Below are 14202 nucleotides of genomic sequence, written 5' to 3' on the forward strand. Positions count from 1 at the left end.
GGGGATTGGCCAGGAATCGGGCGTAAGGAGGGCCAATGCCCCTTCTGAACAAGACTGTAATATATATATGTATATATATATATATATATATATATATATATATATATATATATATATATATATATATATATATATAAAAAGAAGTGCCCGACTGACTGACTGACTGACTCATCAACGCCCAGCCTAAACTGTTAGACCTAGAGACTGGAAATTTCACGAGTTTATTTGGGTCATTGAGTAGGTGCTCACTAAGGCGGGTTTTTCAGAAATTGCCCTCCTAACCGAAGAAAAGGGAGAATTTGTGGTTTCGCGAATTCGTGATTTTCTCGGTCACCCATTCACATATCGAAGCGCTTTTTGCCGATATAAGTAGCCCTTAAGAATACCTAAAAAGTAGTTTTTGGATTTCGCCCTAACCTACAACAGCGAGGTGATTCCGCATTCCGGAACTAAAACGGTGTTCCTAAAGATTCTCAAATAAATCTTTCACCGATTCAGTAATCCAACTGATTTTTGCTAGAATATGTTACTCATACAAATGCACAGAACCGTTTTTAAGGATTTCGCTCTGCGACGCCGCTAAAAGGGTCAAATTGTTTTTACAAATGACACGGCTGATGAGCCAAAAAGGCCCGACAGGTTATGTACACGTCTAGCCAAACTGCTCTTTCAAACGGCTACGGATTGCAAGGGCACATTCTGATTACGCTGTTGGAGGTCAATATTTCTTAAAATTTTAAAAATTCCACCATGGAGAGAGTGAAAAGCGGTGAAATAGTTTTTCAGATATTAATTTTTTTACCGCCCGCCATCTGAGATATCGAACTGATTTTCGTTGGGATAGGCAACTTACTTACGTATCTCAACACTGTTATACAAGATTTTTCAATGACACCTTCCCAATAGAGGCAAGCGGGATTTCGGGAAAACACTGTGTTTTTACACTTTCGTAAATAACCACCCAGCCAGTTGATATCTCCCATTCGTTTTTTCTTGAAAGTGCTGCCCATTTAATTGCCCAAAAACCACTTTCAGGATTTTGTCCTAACATGCGGATAAGAAGGCCAGCGAGATTTTTTAATCTGCATTCTTTTGGACGTAAAATTCGGTTGAGTTTTCCCGCGTTCGCTTACGGTCGCCATCTGTTGACACCTTCGGCAACTACGCGTCTCCCGTTGGAGCAGGTGTCATATATCATAAATGTAAAAGAGAAAATTTACCAGTAAAAAGCGCAAAGGTTAGCCGTCGGCATCTGCTGGGACTTCCTGCAATCTCGCGCCTCCCGTAGGGAGCCCATGTTACTTATGATAAAACTGTACCGATGAGCATCGTTCATATCTTCTGAGATAGCACTTCCTACGAGGAAGAATATCCCTCACCCAACCGGCCTCCATCATGTGTTCCCAGCGCAATCTCCTGCCGTATTCAAGTTGTCTTTGCAACCTGGCACTCTTCCTCATATCATATTAAGAGTGCAAGCAAACCAGGCTCCTTCTTCCATCCACTTTTCCAAACCTTGAGCTGTGGGAGAACCTGGTGACTAACAGCGATCTGGATGTCCAGACAATACTTCCTCCAGAGCGAAGGCTGCCCACTCATCACATGGCTTTCTGAAATTGGGAACCACTCCCACTTCGCCGGCTCAATAAATCATTTTTCACTCACTGACTCATTCGCTCAAACGCGCCATCTTGGTGCAATTTGTTTAGCGAGAGTTGGAGTAAAACACGAGTACCAGTCGTTTCACATTACCACGACGCGCCTGCAGTTGGAGCCCATGTACTGACAGCACGCAGGCGCTCCCGAGTGTGTACCACTTACAAAGTTACATGATTTTGCTGTAATCATGTAACTTTACTGTAAATCATGTAACTTTACTCTGATGAAGGCAAGTCCCGTTGCCGCTACGTAAGTAAACCTTGTTTGTTATTGTTCTTGCTGTGTATCCGACTCTTTACTTATACTATTTCTGCGCGCTTTGTGAGTTTATCTTTCTCTAGATTTATATATATATATATATATATATATATATATATATATATATATATATATATATATATATATATATATATATATATATATACATAGTAAAAAATGGGTATAGCTTCTAACAAAACTGTTTATTGGTCGACGTTTCGATCGGATGCCGATCTTTCTCAAGACTTGAGAAAGATCGGCATCCGATCGAAACGTCGACCAATAAACAGTTTTGTTAGAAGCTATACCCATTTTTTACTATTTGCTACGGCAACCAAAGACAGCCCTTCTCGCAATCTATATATATATATATATATATATATATATATATATATATATATATATATATATATATATATATATATATATATATATATATATATATATATATATATATATATAGACTGAAAAGATAAAAACTCACACAGAGCGCGAAAAAAATAAGGTTAGTAGAGACAGAGACAAACGAGAAAGACGTAGAAAATAAAAATAAGTTTACTGACGTTTCAGGGAGAGGACTCCCTCGTTTGTCTCTGTCTCTACTAACCTTTTATATATATATATATATATATATATATAAAAGGTTAGTAGAGACAGAGACAAACGAGAAAGACGTATATATATATATATATATATATATATATATATATATATATATATATATATATATATATATATATATATATATATAAATACCCGAGAAAGTGGTGGGGAAACAGCCCCGCCGGTAGCGTAGTGGTTATCGCACCAGACCGGTATTCTGGAGGTCGTGGGTTCGGATCCCACCCGGCGGGCATTTTTTCACCACTTTCTTTCTGACTCAAAAAATTCCTCATATGTTTCTATGACCCACCACAACCTCCCCTTTGCTTTCCGAGGTTTTATTGACTGCCAACCCTTATTTTCTGTCTTATTTCACTGAGCCCCTCATTTCCCATTTTCTGATTCGCTACACACACACAAGCACACACACACACACACACACACACACACACACACACACACACACACACACACACACACACACACACACACACACACACACACACACACACACATATATATATATATATATATATATATATATATATATATATAGCGAGAGCGTGAAAGAGATAGAGAGAGGAGCATAAGCGTACTCAGCCGTAGCACAGTGCGGGTTGAGGGATAATAAAGGTACGAACTGCTTCAGGAGGAGGAAGGCAGATGTAGTTGCAGGGAAGACAAAGGTGAACAGGAAGGGGAAGCATGCGTCACGTACAACGAAGCGCAATAAATTTTGTCTTATTCGTGCGTGATACAACGTGTGCGGCGTGGTTGCGCTAAAAGAAAGAAGCAATACCTCGTTCGCGGCGGCAGCTTTATAATCCTACTTTTTTCGAGCGCCTGTTTTCAGTCGTAATATTTTTGTTGTAAGGCCTTATTAATGAGCTAGCCGCGTTCCATAACGGTGTTTTATCCTGGCGTACACGCCGCGCTTCGCTTTAACATGCAGCACGCCTCGCGCAGACGGTAATCCGCGCCCCTGATAAGCATCTGGTGGCGGAAGTAACGTACGTTAGGACAGGGCGGACGTGTTTGGTGGTATCGTTATTTGTTCTTGCTACTGGGATCGTGGGTTTCAGGCGGGTCAGTGCTTCTAACGCGGCAACAATGAACGCGCGGCCCACTTTTGCTTGTTCTTGTTTGTGTTCAGCGAGTAGCAATTGACGGGGCCGCTCGCCCTTAGATATATTTCGCAACATGCGTCTGCAGATTTTTCCACCCTTTTATATAACAGGATATTGGCGACAATAATTAAGTTAATATTGACCTGTAAATGCCGTTCACTGTTTTGGAAAGGCGAAATCACGTCGATTACGTCGCTCACCTCAGAACAAGAAGCAGTTTGTTCCATATCAACATGTTGAAAAACTATTAATAGCGATTATCAGCCAGCGCATTGCTGTCGCTTTTGAATCCGACAGCAGTGAAGAAGGTGACTTGCCATGTAACCCTCTAAGACCGGAAGTCTTACAGGGGTGTCAAGGCCTCCACGGATCTCGAGCAACGTGATAAAGTCTTATGTCGTCCATAAACCTACAAGGACACCCTGCCAGACCTCCCTCGAAAAGCAGACCTTGTCCACCTCGGGTTGTGCCTCGACACAGACCAATCTATTCAAGTTCGCCAATATCCCATCCCGTTGGCCGTTGGGCGCCCCGCGGAGAACGAGGTGTGAGAGAAGCCCAAGGCCGGACACTCATCTAGATCTGCAAACACCTCTGGCGGAAGAACATCCCATTTTCACCACCACCACCCCCTTTTCCCCAAATATCGGTTGCTTTTGCGCACTGCGATTCGGGAAACAGCAATCACATGCAGTCTATAGTATACGCGCCGGCACAGCCGTTAGAGCTGTTCCACAGCATCCACAGCGATTGAGGAAGGTGACCCCACATGCTGACATTGCTCCTTCGTGGCTTGGCTACACTGTAAAAAAATCCGTATTTTTACGGACAAAGCTTACGTAAGAAAACGTAAACCAACCCGTATTTCGAAACGTTGGGAGTGCCCATAGAAAACGGAAACAGTTTCCGTGTTTCAGAAAACGAATGGAGCTTCCGTAATTCTACAAAAAAGAGAGAGGAAAACAAAATTGAATCCGGCTTAACTGGGATAAGATGTTAGCAGAACGTAATTGTGTACCTGCAGTCGTGATGGAGACCTCCTAAATGTATTGTCACGTAGCCAAAAACGACGCAGTTGTCTTGAAGGAAAAGCAAGTTTAATGGAGCTAACTTAATGGAGCGTACGTTTCTGTATAGGCACACGTACCCACTTGTTGTGAAGGTTGAGGGAGGGGGGTTCTCCGGGCCACACAAAGTACCGTGTCCAAGCCTCAACGCAGATTGGCGAATGTACTTTTTATTTCAAAGTTTCGTTCGCCCGCTCATCCAAGACAATGCCTGAGTAGGGCCCTGACACCCAAAAGACATTACGCAGGAGCAGTATAAGCAACGAAAGCACCAGTGCACCCGTGAGGAAAAGTAATAAAGCACTTTAATTAAAGCGTTACGAAGACAAGCGAGCAATTCATTATACAATGAATAAAGAGGCACTAAAGACAGCGACAGATGAGGCGTTCTCTTTTTTTTTTTTTTTCGAGATGAGACAGATTTAGAAAGAGAAACTTAGTCGTATAAAACTGCAGTGACAAGAAAAACTCGCCACTTTCCCCTAAGAAACGGGTGGCGAGAAAAAAGTTCGAATAACGCCCTGAAAACGCGTTCGCAGATCGTAGTTCGTATCAAAAATGAGCCAAATCCTGCTGTTTCACGGATCAAAACGCATGAGCCAAATCCATTTTTCCAATGGGCGTTTGCTTTTCGCTTGTCTGTTCAGACTGTTTCCTGGGTGTCTCCGGAAGTTCTTTTTTTTTTTGCTTTTCGGAGCTAGCTTATTATTAATTCCGACAGAAAATAGCAGATCAGCGAAAGATCTGTCCCTAGATGTCAGCTAGCGACAAAGTGAACGGAAGAAGTGAACGAAATGAAACTGGGAGATGTGAAACAATGATTTCATTTCGTCTCACCCGACTCTACGAAATTACTCTGGTTATATTTATCTCTTTACTCCCATAATTATAGTTACCATCTTAGTACTTAACTAAATAGCCGCCGCTCCCCCCCCCCCCCCCCCCCTCTGCGCCTCTGAGAGTACGAACCAATTCATTAATGTGAAGAAGAAGATATGAGCAGCCTTCTTGTGAAGCATTTTGGAAATTCATGGCAAAGCAATGAGGAGCTTGCTTACTTCGTGAATGCCTTCAGGCGTGCCCAAGAAAATTATCCTAGGGAAGAATTCGAAAAGAACTGCTAATGGTGCCAAGAGGACTCACCTGCTCCTCATGTATAATTCTACTGTTCTTGAGGCCCTGTTGCATATGTTTAATGCCTTTTCCGCCAAAACTCAATCGCACCATGCTTAAAAGTCAATTCAAATAAACTTTTCATACCGCATCAAATTGAGTGTTTCAATCACTACGAACCAAATCCAAGCTTATTCTACCAATACGGCTCATATTCACGGCATAATTTTTAATTACTTGTGGCCATTTTTATTATACTTCAATTTGTGAACAGAAGTGTTATTATGTACGCTGTAAATCGGGTGGCTGAGGCCCCTGTCAGGCCACGTCCGCCTTTAGTCTCAGCCTCCCCTTGGTTTTGCAAAGAAATAAAAATCAAATACTCAAATACTCAACTACTTTTAATTACTTGAAACTTCCTTTAGCTGAAAGGTAAGATATATCGTATAATAGCTTTGACGGCGTGCACTTAGGTCCGGTAACAGACTTCCGCTTGTTTCTCAAATTCGCGTTAGGTGGGTCAGACCCATTCCGAAAAAAAAAAAATCCTCATATGGCGGATTTTTTGTGTATAGTGTTTTCAAGATAATTATAACATTTGTGCTAATGTTTCGTGCCTAATGAAATCATTTAGGTTTAGCGAAACACACGCGCATTTGTTAAACGCACAAAAAAAGTTACAACAGAACTCAGTGAGCCATACACAGTCGAACCTCGTTATAAGTAAGTAGTACCTGGGCAGTAAAATAGTTCGTTATATCCGACATTCGTTGTAACAGTAGAGGTAAAAATAGGCTCTAACCAATCTACAATCTTACGCACGCAAAAATTCTAAATAATAAGCGCATTATTGTGGCCTTCGAACTCGCTATGCACGAGGTAATCATTAGCTGTCTCCTTTTGCCATTCCAAACTAAGTGGACCGGAACATGGCCACGCAAAATTACAGCAGAACAAAGTACGTTTGATAAAACAGGCCTGCGTTCTAATTTATTCGATGAAGGACGTGATCTTCACCTGGCGGCTATTCACAGCACTGCCGGACGAAGTTTTCCATAGTGTGCACGCACGAAAGGGCCTTTTCTACTTGTGTAGTTTTACTAACTGTAATCTTTTTTATTTTAGATTTTGATTTTTTAAACCAGCTATCTAGTTTAAAGCCTCGCGTGAACAAAATATTTCTTCTTTATAGCCGATACCGCGCGCGGCTCTGGCAGTTTTAGTTTCATTATAACAAGAATAAGTGTCCCTGAAATAACGTGTGACCAACCAAAGTTCGCATTTAGTTCACTATAGCCGATAATTCACCATATCAGTGTTCGTTATAACAAGGTTCGACAGTATTCTTAATCGAAGAGACGCCGCGCGGTTTACACTTTTATAATTGGGAAAGTGATAAAAGGTTCGTTTTAACGTTGTTTTAATATGTCATCGGAACGGCAATTTCTAATCAAATTGATTATAGCAGTATGTGTGTCTAGAAAATCCTGTATTAATTAGGCAAGTGTTTGTGTTTCGTAGTTTGTCCTAACGGCTGGTGTCCTGAAACAGCTCTGTCTTAAATTGTACTGCGTGTTTACTTTAATTAATGATTCTAAATTAGTGGCCTGACTAAACATAGCTTCCTTTCGTATATAGCTTCCTTTCGTATATGCACGGCAAGTTTGTATGTTTGTAAAAAAGGGTGCTGAGTGGTCCATTCGTTGGAGGTATTTTGTGCAGCGTACAGCCCGTTTTTGTAAAACCACTAATCTTTCTAATATTTACTTGTTGTAGTGTTCCAAAACAGTAACGTAGATGGAACTGAACTAAACAGTAGCTGCACTTTTAGCCCGTTTGACACCAAATATCTTATTTTTCATAGAACAGCAATTGATCTAAATCTGCTTGCATGGATCTTGTTCACATGCAGTGTCAAACAAGTTATCGCTGAAGAAAACACCGAAAAACTTTTATGTACATACTTGCTCAATCGCATGATTCTGAAAGTAATATTAATATGATAATTGTCTGGTTTTCTTCCGCTCTTGAAAATACCATATTTAGTTTTGCCTACGTTTAACTGGAGCTCGTTTAAATCCAACCACCCCGATAATTCTAACAGCCTCGTATTAACAGCCGTATCAATAGTGCTAAGATTATAACCAGAAATAAAATAGGCTGGTATTGTCAGCACATAGTATTGTCTCAGGAGTATCCGGTTTAAAAACAAGATCATTTATACAAAGAATGAGAGATAGCGGCCTCAATATTGACCCCTGTGGTACACCATTTGTTACCTGTTGCACGTGCGACTTGTGCCCGTCAAGACAAGAGTATTGTAATCTGCCAGTTAAGTAGCTACGTATCAACTTTAGTGTCAAACCTCGGATTCGTAGTAAGGAAGTTTGTGAAACAATATATTGTGTTTGTGACCGTCGCGTTTGTGACCATCGCGATGTTTTAGACAAGCGCGAAGCTCGTCTATTTTAGCCTTTTGCGAACCTAAATTGTACTTCAGAAGCTTCTTTGAAGGAAAACCCAATGCTGAGTTTATATTAGCGCCTTGTTAGCAAAGAAGAGAAAATATTCTGAGCTTGTCAACAACCCCGAATCCGAAGTTATTTCTACCACCATTGTCGCACTTGTGCAGCCTCTACCATCACAGGATCGTCTCCACATCGCTTCGCGCTCAAATCGTCCCTCGCAAGCAAACTCCATCGGTCCCAAAAGTCTGGCTACAGTCTTCTGCGTTCAAAACCTTTGAATACACCTACTTTGTGGCCAGAAGACTAATCAAGGCTGATTCATAACCGACTTTGTTATTTTTACTATTTGGGGACAAATCTCCTTGTTTAGCGTAACACTGGCTTTAACATGGCCCATGAAGTTGGCCCGTTAGAATGAGATGCACATGCTTATTGCATGTATTATTGAGTTAGTTTGTTCTCCTCATTGTGTGTGTGTTTTTCGTGTGCGTGTGTGTGTTTGAGTATTCATGTATAAGTGAGAGTCATTTTCATATATTTTCATCACACCTTCATCTCCATTTGGTGTAGCAAGTCGGGCGCCCAGCCTGGCTGACCTCACCTGCCCATTAAAGATGTTTCTCTCTCTCTCTAGTTTGCTCTAACGTAATAATCGTTAAAGCATATTTAGGATGGCTTCATCGAAAGCTGCATTCCTGGTTTTAATCTTGCGTAATGGGTGGGTGCCCGGCGTGTTCACACCGGGCGAGAGAGAGAACTAGTTAACGAGTCTGTTGATGTTGGCCGAACTAAAGGTTGGTGTTCTACGTATCACGAATGCATCCGTAGAAAAATACAGTATACAACATGTTTGTTTACTCTGTTCTGTGCACTAGAGATGTTCAGTTTAGTGGTGCAGCAGCACTCGCCGTCTCCAGACGGAAACAATGAGCAGACAGAGGATAAAAGAGGAAGAAGGCTTTACGCATGTTCATGCAGAGAACAACGAGACAACATGGCAGATTGGCACAGAATTCATGGTGCTGCACGCACGCCAAATACAGGACGGCCGAACATTCCCGAAGAATACTCCTATAGCTTCTTCATCTCTTACTTGGAATCTCTGGTATAAGAACGAAATTAAAAATTTGGAGGCACCGGCGCGTTTGCTTTACTTTTGTTGCATCGCCTAAAGGCGTCGGGACGGTGTACGCGCGGTTATACAGTCTAAGCACTATTGGCGCGAGCTGAAGCCGCCAGAAGTCGCACTGAGCGCTGACCACACATTGTCTTTCTTTTTTTTTTTCAGCATGGCTGTCACGTGTGGCGCAAAATGCGCCAAGGCTCTGCTCATCGCCTTCAATCTCATCTTTTGGGTAAGCGCCTTTTCTCATTTTGTAGCGTTTCTATTCTTCCCTTCCATTTCGTGGGTTTGTTCTTCAGCAAGCCTTTTGAGAAGGTAAGTGGGGACGCACACTAAAGGTCCCTTGTTTCCATCACTCCCTTCCCGAAGACCAGCTAAAAGATAAAAGCAGCCTACGCTTCTTTCTTGCTCTGCCGAGGTCAAAGCGATGGCTGAACATGTGAGTGTGTTGCGCATAATCGGCATGATAGGACGGCTGCGGTTGCACCAGTTGTTCTGCAGCCTTCCCTTGTGTACGAAAATCGCGTAGTGCAAATCATTCTGCGATTTTTTTGTCGGTGCCATGGCGAAACATGCTGACAGGCGCATACGCTATGGCAGAGCGTTGGTTTACATTTCGACAGGCATTTCCTTATATTTGCGCAGAGAGGAGTCCCCTGTTGCAGAGGAGTCCCCTATGCCTCCTTTGGCGTTGTAGACTGCCGACCTATGTTTCTGTATTTCCTCAACGAGCCCCTCATTTCCTTACTATATTATTCTGCGAAAGCCTAGCGAGGGTCTCGGTTCTGGCAGCCTTGATGCCTAGGTAGCATAAGAGGGCTTCCCGCCAGTTACCCACTCATGACAGGCTGTAGACGTTTGAGTCACGCCCCGGGGGTTGAAAATAAGGTCCCCTTCTCCCCGTGTAGTCAGAGTGGCGCTGGCTACCCCCCTCAAGCGTCAGATACACTTCTAGTAAATATAAATAGCCCAGAAAGTGAAGGAGAACACAGTCGCCCAGATAGCCGAATTGGTAAGGCATTCGAGATCAAATCGAAAGGCGTGGGTTCAGTCCCCAGTCTGGGCGCGTGTTTTTCTTTCTTTCTTTCTTCCTTATATTAAAAAAAATCTTAACTTCATTAACCGTAGTAAAAAATAGGGCCTAACCACACCCCTATGCCTCCTTTGGCGTTGTAGACTGCCGACCTATGTTTCTGTATTTTCTCAACGAGCCCCTCATTTCCTTACTATATATATATATATATATATATATATATAAGGGTTGGCAGTCAAGAAAACCTCGGAAAGCAAAGGGGGGGTTGTGGTGGGTCATAGAAAGAGATGAAGAATTTTTTGAGTCGAAAAGAAAGTGGTGAAAAAATGCCCACCGGGTGGGATCCGAACCCACGAACTCCAGAACACCGGTCTGGTGCGATAACCACTACGCTACCGGCGGGGCGGTTTCCCCAGCACTTTCTCGGGTATTTATGTTAAGGTATTTTTGTTTCCTGCACTTGGGGGTGGTAGCCAGCGCCACTCGGACTATATATATATATGAGTAAATGGTTGACCTCACGATTAAAAACAAGAACAGCGTTTTACTGACGTTCCGACTCAGTACTCCGATGAAAACTGGTCCTCCAGTCGAAACGTCACTAAAACACTGTTTTTGTTTTCAATCGTGAGCCAACCATTTTCTCAAATATGTCTTCTGGCTCCTCGAGACGTTTCTTCTATTGCCTATATATATATATATATATATATATATATATATATATATATATATATATATATATATATATATATATATATATAGTATAAGTAAAGAGTCGGATACACAGCACAAACAATAACAAAGAAGGTTTACTCACGTAGCGGCAACAGGACTTGCCTTCATTAGAGTACAGTTACATGATTTTGCTGTCACAAACATTTGGAACACATTTCTTATATAGCTTTGCAGAAAACTGGGAGAAGGAGTGGAAGATGTTTCGGAAACGGAGAGTAGGCATGCAGTCGGGCTATGCCTATGTTACAACAAAAACAAAAAAAAAGAGAAAGGAGAGAGGGAGCGAGAGAGAAAGGGGTCGTATTAACAAGGCAGTTCTCAAGGTTGCACCGCGACGGGGCAACGTACGTGGCGTGGGCTGCAAGTTCAGACAGTGCGGAAGACTGGGCAATCGCGGTTTCAAACGGAAGGGAAAAGTATACAACAAGGTATTCAGTGGGTGGGGAGACTGGTTCGGACGGATCCATACGGGCATGTACGAAGATTGTGTTTCGGGTGGGCCCCCCGCGGAGGTAAACAGTATAGATACAGTGCACTAAAGAGAATTGCACAGGAGATAGCAACTGAACAGGAAATAGGTAGGGTCTGTAGATCACAAACGGTTAGACGTTTCTAAATGGTGGGGGGAACGCGGCCCCCTTTCCAAGGACAAATCGCATTGTTGAGCCGCATTAGGCTAATAACGTTGCTGTATTTGGAGAGTTTCTGCGAATTTTGATGGGAAACTCAAGGGTAGGATTAATGAACACCGTGATAAAAATTATGAGGTCGCCAATTTTAATCGAGGGATAAGCCCGTTAGCTTTCCATAACTTTCATTAATTCCAAGCGTCGCTGACCCGAACTTATAAATGCGATAAGATTCGCGAACCTGCGCGGTCGTGTTGGGTTTTGAAAGCGGATTCTGAAATTGTTTCTTTAAGATATTCAAATGCATGACCGGGACCGTTCACATGTCTTGACAGAGGCAAATAAGGGCAACTTTTTGCATGAGAGCGGTGATTATTGAACCGTATTCGGACGGGCGTTTCAGTGTGGCCGATATATTGGTGCCTACAAACGGTGCACTCGTATACGACATTAGCGGAGTCACAGTTAAAGTTACCCTTTATATTTACGTATAGTAGTATGAAGCCGTGCTGGTGGCACGCTGTGTAGTGGTCATGTGTCGGCATACCTTACATCGAGGTTTATTACAGGGCATGCAACCAGTAGTTTCCGGTAGGTTGATGCGGGAGTTAGTAAGAAAGTCGCCTAAAATCTTATTACGCCGGTAGACAACACGTGGTGGTTCGGGGAATATGCATTTTATGCGTTCACTTTGAATTAGGATATTGTGATGTTTTCTTAGTACGGCCGCGTGAACGTGAGCGTCACGCGGCCTCCGTTCCTTATATCCCGAAGTTCGTAGTAAGTGTACCACAGTAAAACAAATCAGAAGTCGAAGCACAATTTATTTTTTCGCAAACAAGTCCGTGATGGCTGTTCATTTCTGTAGTGCAGAATTGATGAGGGCGGTATCCAGTTTATATAGAGCAGCCGCGTGCTCTTCTTCGCGGAAACAAGTTGCTTATGTCTTTATGTAGCCCATTGCAACAGGCGCGCTTATAGGCGCAGGCTCAGAAGTTTGTCGTCGTCCGCGTCCGATTCCTCTGCATCGCTCTTGCCCCGCACTTCATTAACGATGCCCTCGTCCGTGCACGGTTCCGCAGTGTCAGCATCTTCATCGGCACAAACGAAATCATCCCAGTCGAGGTGATCCCCCCCTCCCTTCCTCATGTCGGAGTCGCTGACTCGCTGCCACAAACCGCCGCCGGACTGGCTGCGGAAACAATTCCGCACGCAAGTGGCTGTCACCTCCGACCAGGCAGCCTTCACCATTTATACAGCTGAATACAGCGAAACTCGAAACGGCAAATTGGCTGCCGGGCGGTCAACAGCTATGACCAAGCGCTCCACAACGCAGCGCCTATACTTAAAGGCTCGTATTATTCGCAAATCAAGCAGCTGCACTTTCGAAGTGGTATTGGGTGGCAGGAAAAGCGGGGTCACTGCCGTCAGCGGGGTCACTGTGGTGCGCAGAGCAGTTATCGAGCACAAGCAGCACGCGCCTGCCTTGCCTCTGCATGTCACGCGGTCGAACTCGCTCAGCCACTCCACGAATAAATTGCGCGATGTCCACGCCTTCGCGTTCTGCCTGTAGCGCACGGATACATAGCTCCTAATGCAACACGGCTTCTCCGATTTTAAGATGACGAAAGGCACGTGCCGGTCGCTGCCACACATGTTAGTGCACAAGAGTGCTGGGACGCGCACTTTTGCTATGCTTCCCGCCAGTGCATGTGTCCCCTTTCATAGCCTGCGTTTTATCCGGCAATATCTGGTAAAATAACGCAGTTTCATCTGCGTTACAGACGTCGCGCTCCGCATAGCTTGAAATAACTTCTCCGTTTTTCTCAAGCCACGCTGCAACATCTTGGTCACTGGCGGTGCGGACGCCCCCTCGCCGACAATCGTCTTAAAAGCCATGCCGTGCCGCACCTTGAGCCGATGTAGGCAGCCATTGCCTGGGCAGAAGTCGGGAAAATCCCGATTTGCTCGGTTTGCTTGCGAGGAGGTTCGGGAAAGCGACCTGCGCCGGCAGAGCTTGGCAGAGGCCGTCATTTCAACCCACATCGCGGCACCGGGCATTCGCTGTAACCGATCGGCAGGGCTCAAAGACGTTCGTTGTACGTGGGATTTTATGCCATTGAAATAACGTACATTTTGACGGTCACGCGGGTTTTGTTCGTCATAACCGAAAGTTCGTTCTAAGTGGGGCCGTTATATGTGGGCTCGACTGTATATATAATTGATCCTTTGTATGGTTTCCGTATACTCAGTATCTTGAGTATACGGAAAACACACGGAGCACGATTTTGCGTTTTATTGTATATAGAGACACGCAAGCGTTCCTATTGTGTGAAATTACTTGGTTGCCTGTTTTTGGAAAGAATATCTGCTTTAGTTACATCTCT

The 14202-nt window shown here is 43.6% G+C and overlaps 1 protein-coding gene across 1 annotated transcript in view; it reads left to right on the forward strand.

Annotated features, from left to right (window-relative positions):
- Positions 1 to 14202, forward strand: part of LOC144174019 (CD9 antigen-like) — a 60156-nt gene that overhangs the window by 25766 nt on the left and 20188 nt on the right. Inside the window, exon 2 of the mRNA XM_077702422.1 lies at positions 9584 to 9650. Coding sequence (XP_077558548.1) covers positions 9585 to 9650 — 66 coding nt within the window. The 5' untranslated portion in view covers position 9584. The remainder of the gene's footprint in view (positions 1 to 9583; positions 9651 to 14202) is intronic.

This window comes from Haemaphysalis longicornis, unplaced genomic scaffold, assembly GCF_048455015.1.
Source record: "Haemaphysalis longicornis isolate Haplotype H1 unplaced genomic scaffold, Haemaphysalis longicornis Haplotype H1 scaffold_3, whole genome shotgun sequence".
Lineage (NCBI taxonomy): Eukaryota > Metazoa > Arthropoda > Arachnida > Ixodida > Ixodidae > Haemaphysalis > Haemaphysalis longicornis.